Raw genomic sequence first — 24,927 nt, forward strand, 5'->3', positions numbered from 1 at the left:
AATAAAACTGAAATCATCAGATGACGAGGTCAGAAATGGGATATGTGAGGATATATGAATAACTGAATGGGCTGTACTGGTGAACAGGAGCCCTCACTTAGGCAAAGCTTGCTTTAGGTCAACCAGAAGTGGCTAAGATGATTATAAATGTTGCTCCTAAGAAGGAAGCCAAAGGCTTTATCCAAAATGACTTGAGAGTCAGGGGTAGGTCAACAAAGGCTATTGTGCAGGTTGTTTGGCCCAGTTTGGCCCAGATATGTCATGTCTTAGAAAGCATAGTCAAGATTAGTCTATCTACAAAAAAAATACATCAGTAGACTCAGGTGACTAACCATATAATTGTCATCTAAAAATTGGTCAAATAAAACCTTCTTTCACTTGATAAAATCCATAAGAGTGAGGTCGAGAGTTTCCCAAATCATCTTGTAGTCAGGGGATGAGTCCATCTTATCTTGAGAGGACATCCTGGAATGTGTGGGTCACTTTAAAGCTCTGGCTTGCTTATTCAGGGGTAGGGGATGTGTCCTGTGAATTGATTTCCAATGGAATTAGGTTGCAGAAAGCTTCTACAGTGAAGGATTCAGAAGATTTAGGCTTTGTTCCAAGAGCTTCCTTTGACTATTCTAACCCTGAACTAAAAAAGAACATGTCAGCAACATTGCTTTTGACTCCTGAAGGAAGAGGGGAAGACACAGGGAAGTCATAAAACAAAGCCAAACAAAAACAGAGGGGAATGGGGAAAAGAAAAACAAATAGACTAGCAAATAAATTCACTGAAACCCTTGCTAGGAACTAGGGACCATGATTAGACATGGGGGCGAGGAGCTAATGGGACGATAATCCTATTTGTGAATGGCATGGCAATGACAGGAACTGGGCACAGACATTGAGGTCTGGGCTGGAGGGCAGGGGAGGAGGCACCAAAGATAAGGCACCAGCTGATGGCTGTGCTGTGTGTTTTATCTGAAGAGTTTGGGGGAAGGTGAATGACTTTGGTGACATAGAAACAAGCAAAGCAGTAGAAAAAAAAAAAAAAAAAAAAACAGGCCAGGTTGTGGGCTAGAAAGGGGCTCCCCAGATTCAGAAAATATTGTGTTACCAAGGACTCTAACTCTACCTAGTGTCATTTCTAAAGAGTTTCATAGATGGTCAATAAAGTTCACACCGAGCCCCAAATCCTGCATGGAACTAGAGCCACACAGCATCTACTAGCACAGCTGTGAGAAGGTTTTTACCTCCTTACCTGACACACTAGTATCATGAGGACCTGAGTTTATCTTTCTAGAATCTAGATAGAAGGCTGGGATTAAGTAATCCAAGCTTTGGGAAACGGAGACAGGTGAATCCCTAGGGTTTGCTGGCCAGCCAGTTAGTGAGCTCCAAGACCAGCCAAAGATCCTATATAAACCAGTAGCGTGGAAAGCAATTATAGACAAAACCTAATGTCAATCTTTAGCCTACATACATACATGTGTATAATTCAGTGTACCCATACCAGACAAGTACACACACACACACACACACACACACACACATTGGATTTCCTGGATTTATATGAAGACATTAATCCTTATCATATTGGATTCCCTGCTGCCTTAGCAGAATCTACTGGATAAATAAGAATGAAGAAGTTACAGGAACAGAAGACATTTAAATACCTAGACAATGAAAAGGCCATCTTAAGATAATGTGGACCATGTATGAATAAGGGAGTCAATACCTGAGGATGCCTTCTAAAAGGTGTCATGTAGAGGTGGTTCTGATATTTTGATCTGGAATCTGCCTGTGAACACAGAAGGTCTTATGCTCCAGTTAGTTCTTGATTGATCAATAAAGATGCTAGCGGCCAGTGACCTGGGAGGAATAGGCAGAACTTCAAGTTCTCCCACAGGCAAGCTAGCAGATGAGAAAGTTAAAAAGGATTTCACCATGTTTTGAAGAGAGAAAGAGCCATCAGCCTGTGAGAACTCCGGCAGAATGGCTATTGGCTGCTTCCTCAACTAGGCCTGGAGTAGCATGTGAGAGATTAGAGACCAACTGAGCTGAGGAAAGATTTAGGGTGTTGATCTAGGGCCAAAGGGCCCTAGCTGAAACTGAGGGTAGATTTATGTTGTTGATCTGGGAGTAAAAAGGAGGGCACGATGGCCGAGGAAAGCTTAGGACAGCCGGGACACTGAAGTAAAGCATATAAAAAAATAAGCACATTCGTGTGTCTCATCCAAGAATTCAAGGTAATCTGGGCGGGCTGGTAGCATGGTCTACTGAGAGCTTAAGGCAAGGTAGTAGGAACTACATGCTACATTGTCATCTCCCTGGGCAGTCATGAGAAGAGGAGTTGTCCTGTGAGCAGGGTCTTTCCTGACAGTAGCTTTTAAACCACTGGAGAAACAGCTGTTCATCTCTCTCAGCAGGTCTCTCCTCATCTCATGAGTTATCACTCTGTCTTTATCCTTCAGCATTGAAACCCAGTGATATTTTATATTTCTCTCTTAGAGAATCTCCTTGGTGTTGTCCTCTGCAGCTGAGATGCCAGAATAAGTAATCAGACTATTATTTACCAGGAATCTCCAAAAGCATGAATTTAACTAATTGTGCTATTCTGAAAGATGTATCTAGAGGCCCTTGAGTACACTTTTAATTTAACAAAAAGCCATTATTATGGCCTTTCTTAATAACTCTGAAGCATCTAAATAATTTCGGTGTCTCTTTTCTTCTCCGATATTCTCATGCAAATCAATCTCTCTTACTTCTTCCACCCTCATTGACTGTTTTCATTTCTCATCGTTGAACATTTTTCATTTTTTTTGTTGTCCTAGCAAACAAATAGCAAATTCAGCCTCCACCATGAAGCCACAGTAATGAGAGGGCAAAAAATTACCTGGAAAAGGCACACAGCGAAGACAGAAGATACAGAAACAATGGCACTGGTTTGGATAATTCAGCCCTGGGTTCACTCAATGGCAATTAAATGATACGGAACATCCTAACCAAGAGTGCTTGATTCTGTTGCCAGCATCAAAGATCTAGGATGTATTTTCAAACATCTCATGTTCTTGGAATGACCCATTAGAAATCTTTTATATACACCTTTCCTTAAGTAGTCATGACACTAAATTTACTTTTAGTGAGAATGTTCTTTTTATGCAATGCATTGCATTCTACTATTTTTTAATCTTCTATTTGAATCCCTTCAACTGTGCAAGCTGGAGCAGCTGGCTTTCCCATGTAGATCAGGACACGAATGTTTCAAACTGCTTGCTTTTTCCCGGGCATTTTGGGCAGGACTGAGGTACCAGAGTTATTGTAATGCAAGTATTTAATAGACTTTACACATAGGCCCTCTAAGTCTTAGCCACTCTCTTGTATTTGTCTACTTTTGCTCATTGTGCTAGCTTCTACTCATTTTAGCTTTTTCTTCTGGCCATGTGCAAGAGACTTTTAAACTAAATTGAACCACTTATCTGCCATTGCTGTAAACCACGCCCCTCACATCACTGCTTATTAACTAGAACAATTAAGAAAACTTGGTGTCTAAATGAAACTCTATTACAGTTCTTCAACCTTATCTAGGTCACCACTTAACTCTGTTCTCATTGACCTTCGATCAAAATCTTTCTCCTGGTAGATCTTAGAACTATTTGTAATTGTCCATTACATGCCTATTGTGGACTATTAGTTATCCCAGAACAAAACCTTTACCTTGCTTTTAGGCATAGCAGTCACACATTTTTTTCACCTAAAGATTAATGGAATGGAAATTTACTAAAAACATAAATGAATTGAAGAGTAGATAATAGAACATGGTGAGAACCATTCTTTAAACAAACTGGCTCATTTCTCACACTCACAGACTACAATCACACAGTTCCTACCTATTTACATGAACTCATGCTTGCACATCACACTATATAGTCATACAGACACTACATATTCACACACACTCACAGTCATACACACACACTCTCTTTCTCACACACTGTACAGTCATATAGTCACTATATATTTACATGCATACATTCACAAACTGTCCAATCATACAGAGACTATATACTTAAATACACTTACACACATACTATACAGTCATCCAGACACTACATATTATACATATAATCACACAAACACTAGACAATCATACAGATGATACATATTTACATACAGTCATACTCTCTGATACTGACACATTCACACATTGTACAATCATACAGATTGTACATGTTTACATACACTCAAACACAATTATATATATACACACACACTCACAAGACTATATGTGCTAGAGCAGGTATCAGGTGCCTAGCATTTTAGACGTAACTCATCTTCCTCACAGAAGTATCCATTTGTAACTTGTTGTATGAATATCCTTGATTAATTTTCTTTAATTCTCTGAAAAATCACAAATGCTTTTATTTTGCCACCTTTCCTTTGCTTATCAACTTTAATTTCTCACAAATATCTTCAGCCATTAGTGGGCATAGATTTGGGTTTTCTGCCTAGAATAAACCTACTGCAGTCTTAATGTATGCCATATCAGAATTGTAGGATGAGAACATAAGTTCTCCTGATGTGGGCTCTTCACCTTCACCTTCTAGAACATTAAATGAAAATTCCAGGAAAATCAGGCTTACCATTGATTTTCCCATAACGCTCTAATATGTGTCATCATTTAGAAATCTGTTGGGCAGTTTTCAGTTCAAATGATAGTCTTTACATTCAAACCAATTTCAATTAATTTGGAGAAAATCATCTAAAGAAGCATTACATTAGTTTGGTACCCTGACTTAAATCACAATGTATGGCATCTTCCACTTTTCACTTCTGGTTTTATTTCGGGAGGAAAACTGCATCCATTTCTCTGGCGTCGTATTATAAATATAAATTCAAGCTGCTTATCACTCCTGCTCCAATGTCCTCAAGACACTCACTCCTCTCCATCCTGCTAATAGTTGTTCTATAATTTTATTATTGTCCACAATGAGACCTCATAGACAGTGACAATCATAGAATAATGGAAATTAGAGATGGAGATGACAGATTAGGTGTCTTTGTCTGTTTCCTGGGGCTAATGTTCTTGTCAGTCTACAGCTCAGTGCTTTACTCTATTTTGTTCCTAAGGACAGAAGTGCTGGCACCTCTACCATTTCCCCCTGAGGCTCTTGTCTGCATCCTAAGACTGTCTCTACATCCAGCCATAGGGAATAACAAAGGCTTTGCAATTACCGAGTGAAGTCAGGCCCATCCTCACATGATATGTCTACAAGGCTAGGGATGGGGAAGCTTGAGCGATTAACCACCAAATCCAATCACAGGCAAGGGCCAGGCTGGTGCATTTAGAGCAAATGTGAAATGATATCTCGTAGTTGTTTTCTTCAGCAGCAAGATTGCCGGCTATGAGATAGAGAGGTGGTATCCATCACCTTTTACAACATTTAACTCAGTCAGAATCATGGTCAGCTGCGATTCTCAGCCATCACATAAGCCAAAGGTCTGGCTCCGCAGCAACCATGCAAACAACTCAGCAGGAACAATAATCAGGGGAAAATGCAGAATTTACCAGTGAATGCCATGGTATATTCATATCATACCTCACTTGATAACATCTATTAGCCAATCTTTTAGTCTCTCCTCTAAACATATTTCTTTAAAATTTGTGGGCTGCCTACCTGATAAAAGCTCACATTCCATACAAACCAAGGCATTTGTCATTCTCAATAACACAAAAATCTCCTGGCATTTGGACTTCCCTAACTTTTCTGACCTGTGATCCAGATTTCCTTTTCCTGACTTCATTTACTCTTGTCCTGATCCCTTAAATGGGTTCCAGAACACTTGCCCTCTTCCCCAGCGATGGGCATCTATCACACCTTGACTAGTCATCGGCTGGCTAAGTCATCAGAGTTGAGTTCTTCTTGCCCCTTATCATAAATCACTCCCTTGGGCTCCTCAATCATTTTTATTGCTCTTCTCCAAACTCTCACCCATTTGTCACCATATTTATTGCTTTGAGAGTCCAGAACTGCACTCAATATTCCAGCTTTGGTCTCATCAGAGTCATGTACAGGGGGCTGATCACTGACCCAGGAGAGAGGGTTTCTATGGCAGTGTCAGAAATGACATTTGTTTTTGTTTGTTTGTTTGTTGTTTTCTTTTTCACATTGTCAGGCTGCCAACACAGATCTAATTTGCAGTCCGATCAATCCCTCACCCACATGCCTTGACTTCTTTCTGCTTCTCCCTATCCCATTGATCAGCATTATTAGTTAGCTTTTATTGAACCTTCTTGACATTTGCCTAATGCAGAAAGAAAGCTCTCAGGATTCAGAACAAGACACAAAACAATCACCACAACACAAGACGTATAGAGCTAATGACACCCTAGTGATATAGTTTACTTAATTTTCTTGAATAATAGAGTTAAAACCTACTAATATGGTAAATTTATGTTACATATGTTTTATTACAGGACAAACATTAAAAAATGTAATAAAAAAGGAATAGATAAAGTAGCTACTTTTCTGAAGCCACATGTAGTTGTGGGAAAATAAAAGTATACATAGAAATGGTAAGTGCAGATCAGGCATAAATGCTCATCCCCAGGGCCAAGCACTGTCTGAGTCTTGTATGTCACCCCTGCTGGCAGTGTTGCTGGGGACTTTTTTCTTTTCTTTTCTGTTTGACTCCCATCCATCTCTTGCTGGACTCTGCAAACCCCGAGAGCTACCACAGAGTCTATCTGTCTTCACAGGGAGCTAAGTTCTGCCGAGGAATGGTCATGGATGGAGGTAGAGTAGAAAAGAAGAGAAAGACAGCTTCATTGCCATGTCACAGCTGGAAGTTGCAGGGCTGGGTTCAAAGGCGTTGTTTCCTGACTCATAAGTGGAGGAGAAGGTGACATGGATGTCAATGGTATGGCATGACTACAGAAAGGCACAGTGACTTTTACTACGGACCCTTCAGCACAACCACTTCTTCATGCACAGTTGTCCCATCATGTCTACATGAGAACGCAGTGACTTGGGAAACTGCCAACTTATCTCACTTACCCCTGATTGGTCCCCCATTCATTCCGAATGCAAAGGTGCTTGTGGACAGGATCCTTCATGTAGCCTTCATAGCACAGACATTCCCCTTAGGATCAGGGTAGAAGGAAGAGAGAAACACAAGTCGATCAACTGCAATGTCAGTATTTGAGTAAGTTAATGTGAAATGATCAAATTAAACCCAGACTTCAATAATAGCATACATGACACACATACATCCCACTGTCCCTCTCACTGCCCTCAGGAATGAATTGATCCATTTTTACAATGCACAATGATTTTCTACATTGAGGTATCTACTAACATCTGCAAAGGACCTAGAGTATGTGCTCTGTAAGCACAAACACTTGTGAACTATTTGAAGTGCTTCAAAGAATCTTAAACCAAGGTATTGTTACTATATTATTCTGATAGGAAAACTTGAAGGTTCGACATGTTGAGACTTGTCAGCCTCTTAAAAAATGACACAGTTAATACTTGAACATATGACTATATGACTTGAGACATATCATCAAGCCACAGTTAGTTCACAGAATAGTCATGGTAATTCAAGGAGGTTGTAAGATCCTCTTCTATTTTTGTAGGAACTCTATTTTTTCAAGTGAAAATGTCTACCTTTTGAAGCTAGTAAACAAATATCTATAAGCCTGCATTATTCCTACTCTTCCATATTATTAGTTTTATAGGAGTTTTTTTTTTTTTTTTTTTTGGTTGCTATATCTTCATATATTTAGAGGTTCCAAGCCCCCTCTGAAATTGTTTATTTTATTTCCTATTTGAGGGTATCAACCTCTCCAAGGCAGGATCACATGGTCTCCATTCATTTAAAGAGCAAACTTGAGATCTCCCAAAGGCTAAGCAGCCATTGCGCTGTTGAGTACCTAAAGACAGTAGCAGTTGCTTCCTGGTGTGACTGCTTGGTGCTACTTGTCTCTAAGCTATGTGATATGTTACACTAAAGCCTTTGCTCTTAATCTTCCAAAAGCTGGTTATTTAATTTATACCCAGTGCAATAACGAAGTGTGACTTCTCCAAATTTGTAAATAACAAATTTACAAAGGTGCCAAATCCTGAGGAGACAATATGCATCTGGTCTATTTATCTCCTAAGGAAGAGAAACTTTAGATGGATATAAATAGAACAACAGCTCTAAATGCTACTTCCTCTTTATGAAGATTAAACTTAATAAAAAGTGAAGGGAATGACTCCAATAGAGGAGAAGAGTCTGAACTGTGTGAGTGGGCCAATTTCTGTTTCCGATTTTTACTCATGCATTTTAATATCTACCTAGAAGCTACTGCCTCTCAGGGTCTCTATATCAACTAAAAGCAGCTTGACCTCCACCCCAACCACACTCAGCTCCATGTACTGGTGGCTGTAGTAAAAATGGGTAGCTTAGTAGTTTAAAAAAATTTAAAGAGTATTAGAGATTAGCACATTGTTTCATGTACAGAAAAATCTGACTTTAGTATTACCGACTATATTGAAACCTACTGACCTACTGCAGGCCCAAATTTATTACCTTCACTGGTACTGGGCTACATCTACAAATGCCATGGAGCTTAAAGTGAACTATCAGAAATACAGCTTGAAATAAAGTGGTCAGTGAGTGATAAGACCAGTCAACGATGGCCACTTTCTGATAAAAGAAGGAATACGATTTTTAAAAGCAGGTTCCAGAGCTAAGTAAGTGGAGAGTAAGGCATTATGCTTTAAGAGTTCTAAAGGAATCAGAAACCCCAAGGATAAGGTTGATCTCAAACAAGTAGGCTTTACATAGATACTGTGGGGATTAATTACTTGTCTTGTGTTGTGGCAAATAATGGACAAAAGCAATTTATGGGTATCTTGGATCATTTCTATGATCCGTCATGGTGGCATGGCTGCATCTCCAATCAAGTAATGAAGGACAATGAACGCTTGTGCTCGGCTGGATTTATCCCTTTTATCCAGTCTAGGACTCTAGCCCGTGGAACAGTACCTGTTGTATATATGACAGGTCTTCTTACCTCACTTATTCTCATCTAAATAACATCCATAAACATGCCCAGAGGCTTGTCTCTTCTATGTAAAGTTAACAGTCGATATAAATCATCAAACTGTAGTTCCAATTTTAAATAATTAAAATGTTTAACCTGAGATTATAGCTCAGTGGCAAAATGTTTATTGCTCAAGTGTAAGAACAGGGATGTTGATTCTCAGCATCCATATAAAGGCCAGGTATGGCAGTGAGCTTATAACCCCAGATCTTGAGTTAAAGATAGGTGAAAGTAAAGAACACAGTAGTCAGTCAATCTACCAGAAGGAGTGAACTCTAGATTCAATAAGGGACCCTGTGTCAATTTTAAAAAATCTATAGACAGTAATAGAAGAAGATAGCTGAAGGGGATATCTAGACTCCATATGCATACCTATAAACATACCTGTATATGTATGCACACATGGAATACATCACACACAGGCAATAAATAAATTAATAAACTAACAAACATTTGATGTTCATCTATAGCGATACCCATACTACCAAGATATCTCAGCCAATTAATGGGTTACATGCTCAACTGTGTCTTTTCTTTTGGGAAATGTACTCTCCTGACTGCCCTCCTTGCCAAGTAGAAAACAATAGGATGCTAAAAAGCAGGATGTTATCATACGAGAGTATCAAGTGCATCTATCTGATCATCAGAGTGGTTTTAACTGGACATTGGGATGTAGCTCAGTTGGTAGAGTGCTTGCCCAGAATTTTAGATCTTGGGTTCAATCCTTAGCACCACATAAATTAGACATGATAGATAATGTCTGCAACCCCACCGAGCATTTGGGAGGTAGAGGCAGAAGAGTCAAAAGCATAAGGTCCTTCTCAGGTACATAGCGATTTTAAGGCCATCTCAGACAACATGAGACCCTGACTCAAAAACAAGAACAAAATAACAAAAACACAAAACAAGAATAGTCTCACCTGGACACTTTGTCTAGAATAAGGATTAACAATAAAAGAGCATCATTTTCTACATTTGATATCTGGTTACCACAAAACATATAAAAATAAATCCAGCAATAATTCTGAGTTCAAGCGGAGACCTATTTTCCTAATGACGTAAATACCTAACATTTGTGCAGGGCATTTACCTCCTCAAATTGCCTTCATGGTCATTATCTCCACATGACACTTCCATCACTCATTACCATGTAGGGACACACTGCTGACAACAGATAAAGCTTTTCCCCATATAATGGCATATGCCACTCTAAGTCAGAGAATCAGGAATTTTCAAACATACCAGGCTAGAGTTTGGGGATATCCAAAATCTGCCTCTCAACAGATCCTCATTTCTGGAATCCACTAAACTTTCCTCTTCCTCATTCCTCCTCAAACCAGTTTGGCCATATATACTGCAAGGAGTTCAGACTTGATGAGGAACGTTACTATAGAAACCAACTGCTAAATCTTGACTTCAAGAGGGGTTTCATGTAAGCACAGACTCTGACTGTTAGCTGTGAATTTTAAAGACCCCACAAGGGTGTTGGATGCCCTCCTAAGCCGAAGTGTTACAGTCTCTGCATCTGCTGTGACAGATGGCAGGGAACACATGAGGTGCTGACTCTGTGGTGGTGTACATAGGAATCCAACAGAAAGACGTGCCATGGCCACGTAGAAGTGCCCAGTCAGGAGAGTGTAGCATGTTACAGTGGCTGCAGGAGCTATTCTGTGGATCACACTGTTAATGAAGAAAGCTCCCTGCAAGGGTGCAAAGGACAGGGACCTCTATATGTACTTTTGTTTGGTACCAGGAAGACAAACACACCTTGAGCCACCTTTCATGGTGATCAGGACCTTTCATCATTTCCCATTCTACAGTTAAATGACTGAGTCATAAATCTAATGTAGGGACTAAAAAAGACCTTGAAGCTAGAGGTCCACAGATTTGGCTAAAATCACATTTGTTAGATTGTAAACCCAAACAAAGGCCGAAAGCTCTGGTTATCCCAACTGCTTCAGGTAGCAGTTGGCTTTTATTAAATAGGACTGGTTGTCCCTTGTCTAAAAAGAAAATGTGGCTAACATCAAATTGTCTAATAATTCCCTATCACAGGGAATTAGCTGAAGAGAGTCATGCCCAGGGCTGAATGACCCCACAGAACTCTGAAAGAGAAGCCAGGGAACATGCTAAGGCTTATTATCCCAAAGGAAGGTACTTGAATGGAGTAGCAGAAAAGAATTTGGAATGAGTACCCAATCCAGGTTTTAGCACCAAAGCAGGAATTGAGCTCTTCCAATAAATTAGGTTAAAAACTCCCAGAGAGGGGCAGGGAGGCAGTGGCACAGAACAAGTAAGAAGTTTGAGGCTGAATTATCTGGAAACCTGATTGATACTTTTGACCTGACTGAGTTGGCCATATAATGAATGATCTGGGAAAGAAAGAATTTCTGAGAACATATATAGATATTAAAACATCCAAGTCTGAGTTTTCTTGGCTGCCTGTGTTCCCTGCAGACATAAAAAGTTACATATCTTGAAAAAGGCAGTGGAGGCTGTGGCCAGAATTGAAGTAACAGAGAAATGGAGCAGGTGTTGGAGGCCTCCACAACTGCCCAAAGTCCGAACAAAGCCTTAGGATGAGTAGAGAGAAAAGCCAATGAAACTAGATCGTCTGTCATCAGAAAACAAAGTGGAAATGAACAACCAAGAAGAGTTACCCTCAGAAATCACAGGTAAAGTCAGCCTGTGACAGGATCTAGCAGACACTAAGCTTAAGCCGTACTGCGTTGTGATTCTCCCAACATGACTAGAGATGTTCCTGGAGGGCCAGTCTGGTGAGGTTGGCAAGAACATTAGCAATTAGCAAAAGACCTTGTCAGAATCTGAAGCTCTCAACAGCCACCCAGAAGGAAAGAAAGTAACCCTAATCCTATTATCTAGGTGTCCTTCTAAAAGAGCAGCATGGGATGAAACAATACAAAGTGACCAGAAATGTGGTTTTGGATATATACATTCTGATACAATATATTCTGATATGTACCCTGAGTTTACAGTCCAGCTGGTCTATTAACTGAGTAAGGGTGTTAAGCCAGTTTGTCAACATCTCTCTAAAGTGGAGATAAAAATACTGTCTGCTTTGTAGGGCTGTGCGGGGAGCTTTGATTGTCTAAGCAAATCACAGTGACAATAATATGCTGGGCTCCTGATAAATACCACCTAGCACAATTTTTGCCAAAAACATTTTTCCACACATTTTCCACCTGACATTACAAAGCAAGAAGGAAATTGTCCACAGTGGATTGTGTGAAGTCATCAGCAAATCTGAACCTAATTACAAGTATCCTAAATCTTCCCCAAGCCAGATACTAGGAGGGACTCATCACAAATTGATACCTGCTAGGAGAGGATCACAATGCTTAGGAGAGATTTTTTTTGTTTTTGTTTTTAATTGGACATTCCCTGTATTTACATTTCAAATGTTATCCTCTTTCCCCCACTTCTTTCCCCCTTCCCTCTTCACTCGTTTTCAAGAAGGTGCTGCCTCTCCCAACCACCTTCTCCAACTCAATGTCTTGGCATTCCCATACACTGGGAAAACATGCCTTCACTGGACCAAAGGCTTCTTCTCCCATTGATGCCAGACAATGCTAAGCTCTGCTACATATACTACTGGAGCCATTGGTCTCTCCATGTCTGCTCATTAATTGGTGTTTTAGTCCCTGGGAGTTCTGGAGGGTCTGGTTGGTTGATAATGTTGTTCTTCCCATTGGGTTGCAAACCCTTTCAGCTCCTTCAGTCTTTTTTCTAGCTCTTTCATTGGAGTCCCCATGTTCAGTCTGATGGTTAATTGCAAGCATCCTTAATTGTACGTGTATGAGTCTGGCAGAGCCTCTGAGGAGGTATCCATATGGAGAGATCATAAATGGTAGATATGAAGGTATCTCCTTTCTCAGACATGCCCACAAATAACCAGAAGGTCTGAGGAGTTGGGATGATTATAAGAACATTTGCCCATCTCGGTTCACTACTGTCCAGGCTGGTCTCTGAGCTCTGAGTTACATGGTCACAGTTAACATGGTGTTAGAATATAAGTGGAGAGGAAGGCTAGAACTGGAATTTCTCTCACAGGCCCTCTCACATATGAGGCCTTCTTTTATAGAGTTATGATAGTGGTATAGGAAGAGGGAGTATAACAGGTTTCTCCCCTTTGACTGTTTTGTCTTTCTTTTGGTGTATTTGTATCCAATCTCAAACTTACATATCTAAAGCAACTTCACTTCATTATGGGACAGAGGGGACCAATGTGGGTTCTATGAGGCTAAGATTAAAGCACCTACACAGTAAGTTTCTACGGAGCTCTGCTTTTTTCTGTAGGCTACAAGTGAGACCTTGCTTCCTTTCTTTAAAGGCTGTCTGCATGCCTGGTTCATTACTTGCCCTTTAAAGTATAAATAGCTTAATGAATCATTCCTTCATCTTGATCCTTTAACTTATTTTCACTTCTAGTTTTGAGATGTATTGTCATAGCACTGGAACACCCAGATAATCTAGGATAATCTTGCTTTTGTGACACACGTTGTTAGGCAACTTCAATTCTATGTGCCATTTAACCTTCTTGTATCATATAACATCACACATCTACAGATTGTGGGGAGGAAGATGTGGGCATCTGGTGGAGTAAATCTACGTTTCTGTCTCTCACGCCTGGAATTGTGGAGTCCTGTGCAGATAATGTGCAAATACACACTTAACTCTGGGACACTTTTAGGAAAGCTGCCTAAGGAGTGCTCTAGGCACCAAAGGCTGCTCCTTAGCAGTGCCTGAGCATCTGTGTTTGTCTGCTTGTGTGTTTATGGGTTACGTGTGTGTCTGCGTGAAAAAAATACACAAAGTGCATTTGCACAGCCCTATGCATCCATATGGGTAGACCCCTCAGTTCGGCTGGGAAAGCACATGTCCCAACACTCTGACATTTCCAAGTAAGCTAGCTGGAGGATTGCAAAAAATAACGTCGACTTGACTTGAAGCCAATTCCCACACTCAGCTCTTTAGAGAAAGGCTCCTAGGATGGAGTGTGGGAGGCGATAAAGTTTCTGAGTGATGAACGTGTGGGATGACCACATCATCACATGTGCAGAGAGAAGCAGCACAGGGGTGGGTGGGGTTCCAATCCCAGCATTAATGAAAACGAGAGGCTCCACAGCATCTTTTCTCAGCTGCCATACCAAATGAAGATGTTGTCCCTTAGTTTTGTTGCAGGGCTCAGATTCTTATATTTAGTATCCCTTGTGACTTCCCAATTGGAAATTCATTAGTTGTTAGAGATACTGGGGAACCACTTGTAAAAGAGGATCTTTCCACGGTTATTTTGTAGGAAGGATTAGAAACTGGACATCTTCAAGGGGCTGGAAGGTAGATACAAGACTTCTCTATTGACAACCAGCTTCCTGGCACACCTACAAGAAAGGTTCAGTCCAGGTTACCTCCTAAAGAGTTGGGTGACAAACATGTTGGACCCAGCATACCTGAACACTTCATGTCACATTTAACAATCCGATTTTTGCTCTGACTTAATGATAGGCTAAATACAAACTCACCTTATCAGTAACCATGAGACTCTGGGCAAATAATAATCAAATGCTATGTAAAGTAAGGTGGCGGCTCATGTCCAACCCTCCTAAGAGTGTAGCAGCAATTCCTTCCCTTCCACATGTAATTGTTGGCCCTTGATTTTTTTTCAAGGCCAAGAGGAAATATGTAAGATCCTCTAGAGATCTTGTTGCTCTCAGAAGTGAGTTTAACAGTTAAGATTGTCCCAAATCCTACTAATCCTAACCAGCTGGAGAACGAGGGTACCAGAGACCAGCTCTGCTACATGGAGAGTTCCCACCTCTGAGATGAGCTCTTTTTAATTTCTTCCAAGCACACTAGCTTTTGGGCATAGTGCACAGCCCATCTGTTTGGTTTGGTGTTTGCCTGACAGCGTAGGAGGGGCAGCAAGCAAGCACTGTCTTAGACATCAGATGTTGAAAGTGCTGTACTTTCTCTTCCATATGGGGACCTAGAATCTCTGTGATGGGCCCACGTAAAAATAAGTTTGAAACCTCAGAACATGAACTTTAGATGTCACAGTTACCTGCTACTTTCTCAAAGGGATTTAATAATGAATTACAACTAAATACAGATCATATGTCTTAGGCTACATCTGGAGAAGGACCTTTCTGAACTGAACTTTCTGAAGATACAACCCACCACCAGCCTGTCTCAGAAGTTACACATGACAAAGATCTTGAGGATTCGGTTCATGACCCCTTCCTTTGTTCTATAGCATTGCACTTCTTCTCCAGTAGGGTTTCACCAGTGCTACTCTGGATACTGAAAATTCTTTTTGTAGTTGCTACTATGTATGAACCTCTTCACATTGCTTAAATGTGAAAATTTGTCAACTACTTGGTCCCCAGTTGGTGGCACTGGAAGGCTACTTTTGGATATGAGGGTTATCTGGCAGGTGTAGGGCCATAGGAGGTAAGGATTAAAACTTCTAGGCTACCTCCACTTTCAGCTAGGCTCTGGTCCATAAAGATGTAGTGAGCCATTTTCCCACCATATAGAGCCCTATATACCATGCCTTCCTTGCAAGAGTGGACTGTGTTTCCTTCAAGCATGAGCCAAAATTTATCCTTCCTCCTCTAAGTTGTTCCTCTGCAATATTCTGTTATGGTAACAAGACGAGTAAACAACCTTCCTACAACAAAAGTACAAATCTACCTGGCACAGAGACCTGGGATCCTGGGCATGCAACACTCCACAATACATGAATCTGGGCCTCTCTCAGAACTACCCTAGTCTTGTGTGATAGAGTTACAACCTTAAGCATGTCAACAACCTTTTTGTAGTGATCGATCTCGAAAATTCATTGAAAAAAAAATTCCTATATGCCCCACTTTTCTTTGTTGAGAGGTTTGCTTTAATAGTATTTATAAAAATAAAAAATCTTAAGCCTTCTAAATTTAAAGCAATGATACTATTTAAATGAGTTATGGTACAGATGTACAATGTAGCAGCAAATGACCATTAAGATGCTACTGAGCGTTTTGATTATGGAAAAACTTATGATAGAATATTCAGGAAACAGATTCAGGAAAACTCAACTAGACTTCCTATGCTTCCAGAAAACCTTTTAAAAATTAGGCATAAACTAGTAATGGGAAGAAAAGACATAAAGAATTTTAAAGTGATTGATCTAGGAGACAGAAATATAGATGGTTATCATTTTTTCCATACTATTTTTATACTAACTATGAATTAGTTTTTGCAATCATAAAGAGATAGCCACAGTAGCTATAGGATGACAAAATAGACCATGGAAGTAATTCCAAACTGGCCTTCCCAGGCTAAGGCTGTGGCTAAGACCCTGCCCCGGACTCTGTCAGACTACTGCAGGTTTTTATGTCCAGTGACTCAACCACATGGTGCTATGCATGCATAGTCCACGACTGAGATGGAAAAGGGACAGCAAAATTGGGAGAGATGGTCTGAATCTCAGAAGAATGATCTCAAAAGTCATGCACTCTCTCTGACAGTTACCCGCTGCCCGGTGCTCCCGCCTACCAGTTTCGGGGTCACATTGGTGTTCACAAGGGTCCAGGAGCCGCCGGGCACAGAGGTCCATGGCCCAGGGCCCACTGGAGTTCTGCTGAGAGAAGAGAACCACTTGGGCAGGGTTCAGCCAGTCACTGGCATCCAGCTGGCTCCCTTCCAGTAGGATGAAGCGGCTCCCTGCAGGGTGACAGAAAAGAAACATGTCTGCGGGGGCATACACAATACATGGGCACAAGTCTCCAGAGGCAGGGCACATCCTAACTCAGGATCATTGCTTCCACCAGTCCTAACCTACCATTAGTGGCAACACACGGGAATGGCAGATGGAGGTCCTGCAGTCATTTTGACTGCTGAGAGGCCAGGGACGTTAACCCTTCCAGCCATATCATCGCCTACTGCTGTGCCCCGTCTCATAATTGCAGGACCGTTCCTAAAAGTCAGAGGGACAGAGTGGCTCTGTGGTGGCCATGGCATGGCTCCATCAGACCCTGCCACAAGGCATTGGCACTGATCCAGGTAACAGGGATGTGCCACCAGTCCTCGCCTCCTATGAAATAGCAGGACCTCTAACACTGTGAACATTCCCCACCTGTCTCCAGCCTTGCAGCAACACAATGAATAGATTTTAACAAGTCAATTAATGCAGTGGGCCTAAATGATTGAGGGACTCTCTGAACCTCTACTGTCCTGTCATTTTACTCCCTAAAATGGTGAAAGACCATGATGTCTATACACCTACAGCCTCTGTGCTTTGCGTTTCTCTAAATATAGGAGATTATTTACAGCGAATGAGCATAGAATATTGGAGGTGACCTGTTCAAGTTTTTCATTTGCTCAGTTTCTGAGATTATCTGTGTACAATCTTGCCATCATTTCTGTCTTACATCTTTGGGCACATCCCTCCTCCCCACCAGAGTGACCCTTGGCTTCTCCATCTTTTGTCCAGCTTGAAAACCACCAAAATACTGAAGAAATGCCCCCCCCCCCCTGGGCAGAGTGAGCTCACCATCAGCAATCAAGTGCTCGGGGACGTGGAGCGTGATTTTGACAACTAGAGGGCAGCTGACATGGGAAGAGCACACGAGGCCAATCACGCAGCTGGTGACACTGATCAGGGTCAAGGTGGTCTTATTCACAGGACTTCGGGGAGAGCCCACTGAAAGCAAGACAAAAGCCAACAAGACATAGTGGTAAAAATCCAGGCGCTGGCCATCTGACTCAGCCTTCTGCAAACAGAACCCACAGGGGTTAGAACACATCTCTGCTCTGCGACCTTAGGATGGAAGCTTCATTAGGGACATCACATGACCAGTTGCAGTAAAAGGGAACTTGGCCAGCTGATGTAAGTAATGGTGAGCTGAGTACAGACTCTCCCCAATTTGACTGGGTCAAGGTTACAAGAATCCACAAGGGGGCATTTCTTCCTCTGCCTCCATAGCTGAGTTGAAAACTCTTGGAGGCAAAACTGTTTAAGCCCTATCGTACAGCCCCATTACTGTCCACAGAAGGAGTTATAAGGACATGCTCCCACAGTGTCAACCTGGGCTTCTGAGGGCCTTCCCGCACTGGAGGAACTTGCCCTTGATTTATGGGTGAGCAAATGATGATTCACACCAGAATCCTCCTCTCAGCCGAGGCACCACTAGAGAGAATGGTAAAGCAAAGGCTTGCTTTGCTCATCTAGAAGGCTTAATTTTCTGTTGCTTTTGGATGAGGTGGTGTTGAGCACAGGGAACTTTTGCTGGAGGCAAGATACATGTGGGCGGGTGAGAAAGCGAGACAACAAAACAGAGTTCTCCTAGAAAATTCTTACTTATGTTAATATTTATTATGGATACCAATATAAGTCCCATTATGGAGAACATTGTACTAAGCATTTTCCATACATTGTTTCATTTTAAATATTTGTCTCCTCGTAATATACCTATAAGCATGCCCAGTGACTATCTACTTTGCAGAAGAAGAAAATAAGTCTCAAAGAGATGGCTCTAATTGAGACAGCTCACACTTATGAAGTGGCCATTATGTATCAGGGACCTGTGCTCAGAGTTCTACATTGATCATTCACATCATTGAATAACAAGTCAGGCAGTACCAAATAGCTGTCCTGAGAGGCTGCAGAGTATGGCCAGAACCCAGCAGCTATAAAGGTTAGGAGTTTGGGAACTGCTGATTTCAGGAAACATTGAGATGAGTTGGGGGCCCAGGACCACCCATCTATCAGTATGTAGGGTCTCCCAAGGGGCTGTGGAGAGAAACCAAGAAGGAAGAGATGCAGAGGTTGCCAGTAGCCTCTGGTTCTTGAAAATTGGAGAGATACTATTCACATTAGTATCTATAGCATGTGTTAATCCTGAGCTTCACCGGAGAAAAATGAGTTCCAATATTTTGGGGCAAATTTAAAGCAAGCTTTATTAAATATTAAATACTGACCAGAGATGGGCTTTTGTCAGGACTACTCCCTAGAATTTCTCAGCAGAATGACCCTGAGACCCGTGCTGCAGGGCTTTATGAAGGCAAATCTACAGGTCAAGTCACTTTGCCAAGAGGCTTTGTTATTTTTTAAGACCACAACTCCCAGCATTCCATCCCAACATCCCAGCACTGACTGGTCCTTGGGCAAGATAATGCTTCCAGATTAATTTTGGACATTACACATGGAGTCCATTTCATCACACACATCCCAGTTACAGTATCAAATCCACCAACAGAACATCTTCAGCACTAAAAGGCTACATATTGCTAACGATACCTCTGCTCGTCCTCAAACCCAGCTTCCTGTCAGCTCACCACTGTCATTGGATGTTCACTCAGCTCATACATCTCCATTTGGTTCAACTCTTTCCTCATTTGCTCAGAGGACACACTTTCTTACCACTAAACCTTTTAATAGAAGGTGTTTTGTTTGGTTGTGGGTACTTAAGTTTTCACCTCCGATCTCTAATCTTACATTAGGACTCAGGCAATACCTGTCTCACCCCCACAGACATCCCCCCACCCCAGACTCTTGGCTAGCATCTACATGGCCTCAAGAGGAGAGAATCCTTCACATAGCTAAGGGCAGACCCAGACCCAAGACCTGTACAGTTACGATCTTATTCTCCCTGGATTCTGCTGATCCTTTGGTTTTCTTTCCCAAACAAGCCACAAACACACACCCTAGACTTTGCTGAAGGAAACTATGCTTCAGTTTTCTCACTAGACCATCTCTTCCATTCCAGTGACTTTGCACAGATTATCTCCTCCTCCACAGAAGGCCATTTTGTCACCTTGTCATCCTGGTCAACACCTACGCTTCAACAACAGCTTCCTGAAAACACTTCCCTGAAACCTTAGAGAAGAGATTCTCACTCTTCCTTGTTCTTCTAGCCCTCTGTGCACCCTGCTGCTACAGCTCTTATCACACAGTGTCATCACTGTTTGCAGGCACTTGCCACTGCCCTCCTGTGATTGCAATAACTTGCGACTGAGATTTTTGTCCCTCTCCTCTGTGTGCACTGTCAACCCACAATCCAGCATCCTCGCCTGCCTTCACATTTTCCAGTGGTTTCCTATTTGTTTACAGAGGCAAGTGCAATTGTAACAGCTGGGCAGGTTTGTGCTTTGGTAGTTAGCATAGTCTCTGCCTTCATCCCCACCTTCCCTAAGTTTGTTTGTATCCTGGCTAGAGCTACAGGTCGCCTCACTTCCTTGACAACCACATTGCTTGGAGCCCTCAGCATGTTTTGTTTATGTACTACATTGCTCTACTGAAATGTTCTCACCTAAGGATTCTTTTTCCAGACATTCCATACATTGCCTAATGTTTCAGTGCTAACTCTTCTTTATTGCCTCCTATTGCTGCCATGTAGAATTAAGTGTTATCGCCTTCGAGTACTTGTTTCGTTTATTTACATTATTAAATAAAGTCTTATCATTGTGCCACGTTTTCATGTCTCCACTACCTATCATAAAGCCAGACCCTCAGAAGCCAGGTTATAAGATGCTTTTGCTGGTCTGATTGGTGTATCCAGTCCAATTAATCAGACACTCGCACATATGTATTACAGGCAAAATACTTTAGTAGGTATTTTGAAAAAAATAATTCTAGGAATGCTCCACCCCTAAGCCACTTACAGCTTAGTTAATAATGTAGACAGCTGATGCCTTACAGGGACTTGGAATTTAGAAAAACAAATCATGTCATGCTATAAAGTAACTAACTCTAACCCATCACCAGGGGTTTTCTCAAATAAGACTTTATTAATATAAGACACAACCTGCTTTGGTACAGCCTAAATTGTGTATTCATTCTATAAAATATTTTCAGCATCAAGGGAGAGGAGGGTACTGTCATCTACATCCTAATGTCAGGAAAAATGAGACTCTACAGTTAGGCAATTAAGAGACCCACTGGCTCATCAGAAGAAAAAAACTGGCAAGAAAAACATAAATGCTACAAACTGAGAAGCCTATAGATACTGGAATACAGAGTGAAAATATCTTCCTTCTTGGAATTTCCAGGAAGAATACATTCTGTATGGAGAGAATTTGAATGGAGGTGAGACTCAGCCGCATTCTGAAAGCCACTGGTTAGTCATTGTTTAGAAACGCTACTGGGCTATGTTCATACAAAGGTGACACGGTTGATGCCATTAATCTATCCTCCAAAATGTCCTGAGGAGAGTCTGTTTAATATATTCCAGGATGGGGGTCTGTAAAAACTATAGGCTATGATTGGGAAGACCCAGTAGCCACAATGAGGATTTCAGAGTACTTTGCGTTGCCAAAATAAATAAAGGATGCAATCCTCAGAGGAACCTTCTGTATGGGTTATTGATAAGTCACTCAATATGTGAGGATGAATGCGCAGAGTGGCTGCATCCTTATGCAACGCCACACAGCAGGGAAATACTGAAGCTCACTGGTGTTTGGCTGTAGAATGCCCTTAGAGGTAATGGCACCACTGGGAAGGTCATAGTGTCATCTACAGTAGTAGGAGTCATAGCTGAAGTCTGACTTTATCAAGGATAAGCCTGCAGCAGTACATACAGATGCTGCAAAGGACAGATGTGTCAGCGTGGAGGACAAATTAGCTTAGACTGTGCCAGGAGAAGTGAAGGGCCTGGAGGCTTAGGTCTCAAGATTCTGCTGAGTAAAGACTTAAAGGCCAAAGAAAACCATGTTACTCTCAACTATATAGTTCTTTACTGACTGTGCCCTCCTATCCCAGTCTAGTTCAATCTCAAGGTCAATGTAGCTGAATTGATGTCCAGTTCGAGTGCTGTTCATTTATCAAACTCCATCCACTTTGTCTGGATAGTATGACATGGCTGCTGAGTCTTCCAGAAGAAATTGAGAGTCTTCTAACCAAGAAACAGCCTTTCAAACAATGTGGAAACTTGTTTGAGAGTGCCATTGTCTGGGAAAGATGATTCTCACTCTCACCGAACCCTAGGCTCTCCATTCTTCCGGGGAGAGAGCACCAGCTGGGATCTTTTCTACTGACGTTGGCTCCAGCCCACAGAACCCTCTGTGGACCTTGCCTTTCCCCCTGCTCCCCACTTACACACCTTCCCACCATCCCTACCTCGACTGCGCCTCCGGCTCCGAGAGGGGTCTGTGTAAAAGGTCAGCTGTGGGTCATTTTCTGCCTCTGTGCTAGAGTCCCCTTCAGGGTTCAAGAAGGCAGAACCAGCTGAAATGAAGAGAGAATCAGAGTAGACATTTTCAGTTTTCAGGATGCAGAATCACAGGATGAGGCCTAATTGGCAAGTTAATAAAAATGAGAGTGGTCGACAGTCTGGGAGAGATAGCCAAGGGGCTGGGGCTTCTTCATACTCAGGCATGTTAAGAAGCAGACATTTATGAGAGCAACTGAAAGTGCTGATCCCTACAGAAGATGTGGTTCCATAATGGGGGACTAGTCAGAGAGAACTTTCAGGGAATAGGGTAGAAGAAAAAGAAAGGAAAATGTTCCATTCTGCTTGATAGAAGATCAGAGTTACATCAGAGAGAAAAAGACATTATACTTCTGAGTTTTTCCTGACTCAAAAATATACATGAAAAGAACAAATAGGTAGATAGGCATTTGTGCAGGGGACATGTTCTGCAAGTCCTCTAAAGCTGAGACAAACTTTTCTATTATTTCATGTAAATACCCTCTGTCCTTTTCTGATACTGAAACAGGTAAGTGGAATTGAGCCATACCTTGATTATAATTTCATTTCCTCATTGAATAGGTGAGCTACTTTCCATATTAACAATTAAAGATCTATGTGATTATGGTAAATCACTAGACATTAGGAAGATATGCCAGATAGTCATCCAATTCCCTTTGGGGGGCATGGGCACCATTTCCGATTTCTAGCTTATTTAAATGTGATAAACAGCCATCTCTCTACCCATATCTTCGCACACTAGTTCAGTTGGTTCCTTGGAAACATTCATGCCCCTGACTGTACTTCATCAAAAGTTTTCTAATCCTAAATTTTGGGGCAAATAGCATCTACCTGGCCTCCTGGAGATTGTGCCAGACATTTGTAGCTATGTGTTACGGTGTATGTAGTCAGTTTAATGGCCCACCTCTACCCACATCCTGGAACTCATCTGTATAACTTAGAACTAGGCATGGGTACCTCTTGCTTTGTTGTTGATCCTCTTCCTTTGGCTGCTGGAGGTGTGGGAGAGCAGAGTAGCTTGCTGGTGGTTGGAATCCACAGGGCTTGTGGCTATGATATTATCTTTATACTTGTTCATCAGGGAAAGCTTGGCATTGTCACTTCCTAGAGAAGGAAAAGTCAGGACAAAAAATTTTTAAAAAAGGCAAAACATGAAGGGAAGTGAGAAAATCTGCTTGAGCTGAATAGATGGGTCCTGATGACTGAAATGAGGAACATGTAAAAAGAGGCTGCTGGAAAGGAAGACATTTCTTTCTGCTTTCTAGGGGCTACAAAGTTACAGGAGGAGTGAAGTAAGAGGATTACCATTGGAAATCCAATTTAGCTAATTCTGTATTGATAATGTCACCGCTTGCCAGCCTTTGGCGAAACACAGAATGCAGGGTTTTTCCTTCTGGACAGCGCTGGGTTTTAGCAGAAATAGAATCTATGTGCATTCAGACAGAATGTGGCCTGTCTTCCATCACACACTTCTCCATTCCTTGCTGACTGAACTCTAGCTACTGCATGCATTTGTGCAATCTGTCTGCTCCGTACCGAAGTTTGGGACTGAACCCCCAAGTACCACGTGCCCATTCCATGGTGCTATGTGAAATATGATACATGTTAGAAAATGCTCCCTCCTTCTCTTAAACATTAAATTGTATTAGGAAATGATTATTTATACAGGTCATCTTCTAGATGCTAAAAAGAATTTCCATTTCCTGCTATGTGAATTCACCTTTTGTAGCCTCACCAAAAGTCTGTGCTTTCGCAGCATGATGTATTGACTGTGTCTTCCTCAAAGAAGGTTCAGGGCAGTACCTTGAGGACTACTTTTGGGATGCTGTCTTTTAAGATGTACTTATTCATACCAGTTTGAAAGAGAGAAAGGTGGGCTATCTTAAAAGAACAGATCTTTCGTCTTTACATGTTTTTGACCCTGATCTTGCTCTGCTGGGTTAGGGCCAAGGGTGCCCTATCCACTTTCTCAGTAGATATAACTAGCATCTAAGATCTGATGCTTTGATTGCATGCTTCCATTTTATCTGGAAAAAATGCATCCTATGTAGAGACCACAGAATCAGGGGCTACATAATGCAATTAAAAGACCCAGGGCCCACATTTTAAGAGGCAGAGAGAAAACAAAGTAAAACAAGAACCAACCAAATGAAAAGGAGAGAGCGGAGGACCCTCCATGTTACTAAAGAATTAAGTTGTCTGTGCAAATATGTGGTGTACAAACAAGTCAAGCCAGGTCAGTTCCCAGGCTGCCTTCTTACTTCCCAGAGGACTGCACGAGGAGGCTCTGAAACACTTGGGCAACATGTAAAGACATCTCTCTGCTACCAAGCTGGAGGAGTGGAAGTAGATCCAACTTACACTCCACTTCTTTTATGATTAAGAAACCCAGTACAGTTATCTAGGGAGATGGGTTGTTTTTAAATATTTTTAAGTCTGAGAATTTCATAAATGTGTACAATGTAGTTTGACCAGACCCACCCATTTTTACACCTCCTATATTCTCCCACACACTTCCCCATCCCACCTTTATGTCCCTTTAATAAAGTTTTTTTTATATCCAAATAGTGCTGCATATATATAAAACAGCTGTAGGGCTGTCCACTGGAGCACAGGCAACCTACCAGGGGCCACACTCAAAGACAT

At 41.6% G+C, this 24,927-nt stretch overlaps 1 protein-coding gene across 2 annotated transcripts in view; it reads right to left on the reverse strand.

Annotated features, from left to right (window-relative positions):
• Positions 1 to 24,927, reverse strand: part of ASTN1 (astrotactin 1) — a gene marked incomplete at both ends in the record, with an annotated part of 305,294 nt that overhangs the window by 139,086 nt on the left and 141,281 nt on the right. Inside the window, 5 exons of one of the 2 annotated variants that reach the window (XM_080936628.1) lie at positions 7,041 to 7,125; positions 16,631 to 16,798; positions 17,628 to 17,777; positions 22,191 to 22,298; positions 23,239 to 23,385. In XM_080936628.1, coding sequence (XP_080792754.1) covers positions 7,041 to 7,125; positions 16,631 to 16,798; positions 17,628 to 17,777; positions 22,191 to 22,298; positions 23,239 to 23,385 — 658 coding nt within the window. Of the gene's footprint in view, positions 1 to 7,040; positions 7,126 to 16,606; positions 16,799 to 17,627; positions 17,778 to 22,190; positions 22,299 to 23,238; positions 23,386 to 24,927 lie in introns of both variants that reach the window. The other variant, XM_080936627.1, reaches the window with a different exon arrangement.

Source organism: Micromys minutus, assembly GCF_963924665.1.
Source record: "Micromys minutus genome assembly, chromosome: 1".
NCBI classification, from domain to species: domain Eukaryota; kingdom Metazoa; phylum Chordata; class Mammalia; order Rodentia; family Muridae; genus Micromys; species Micromys minutus.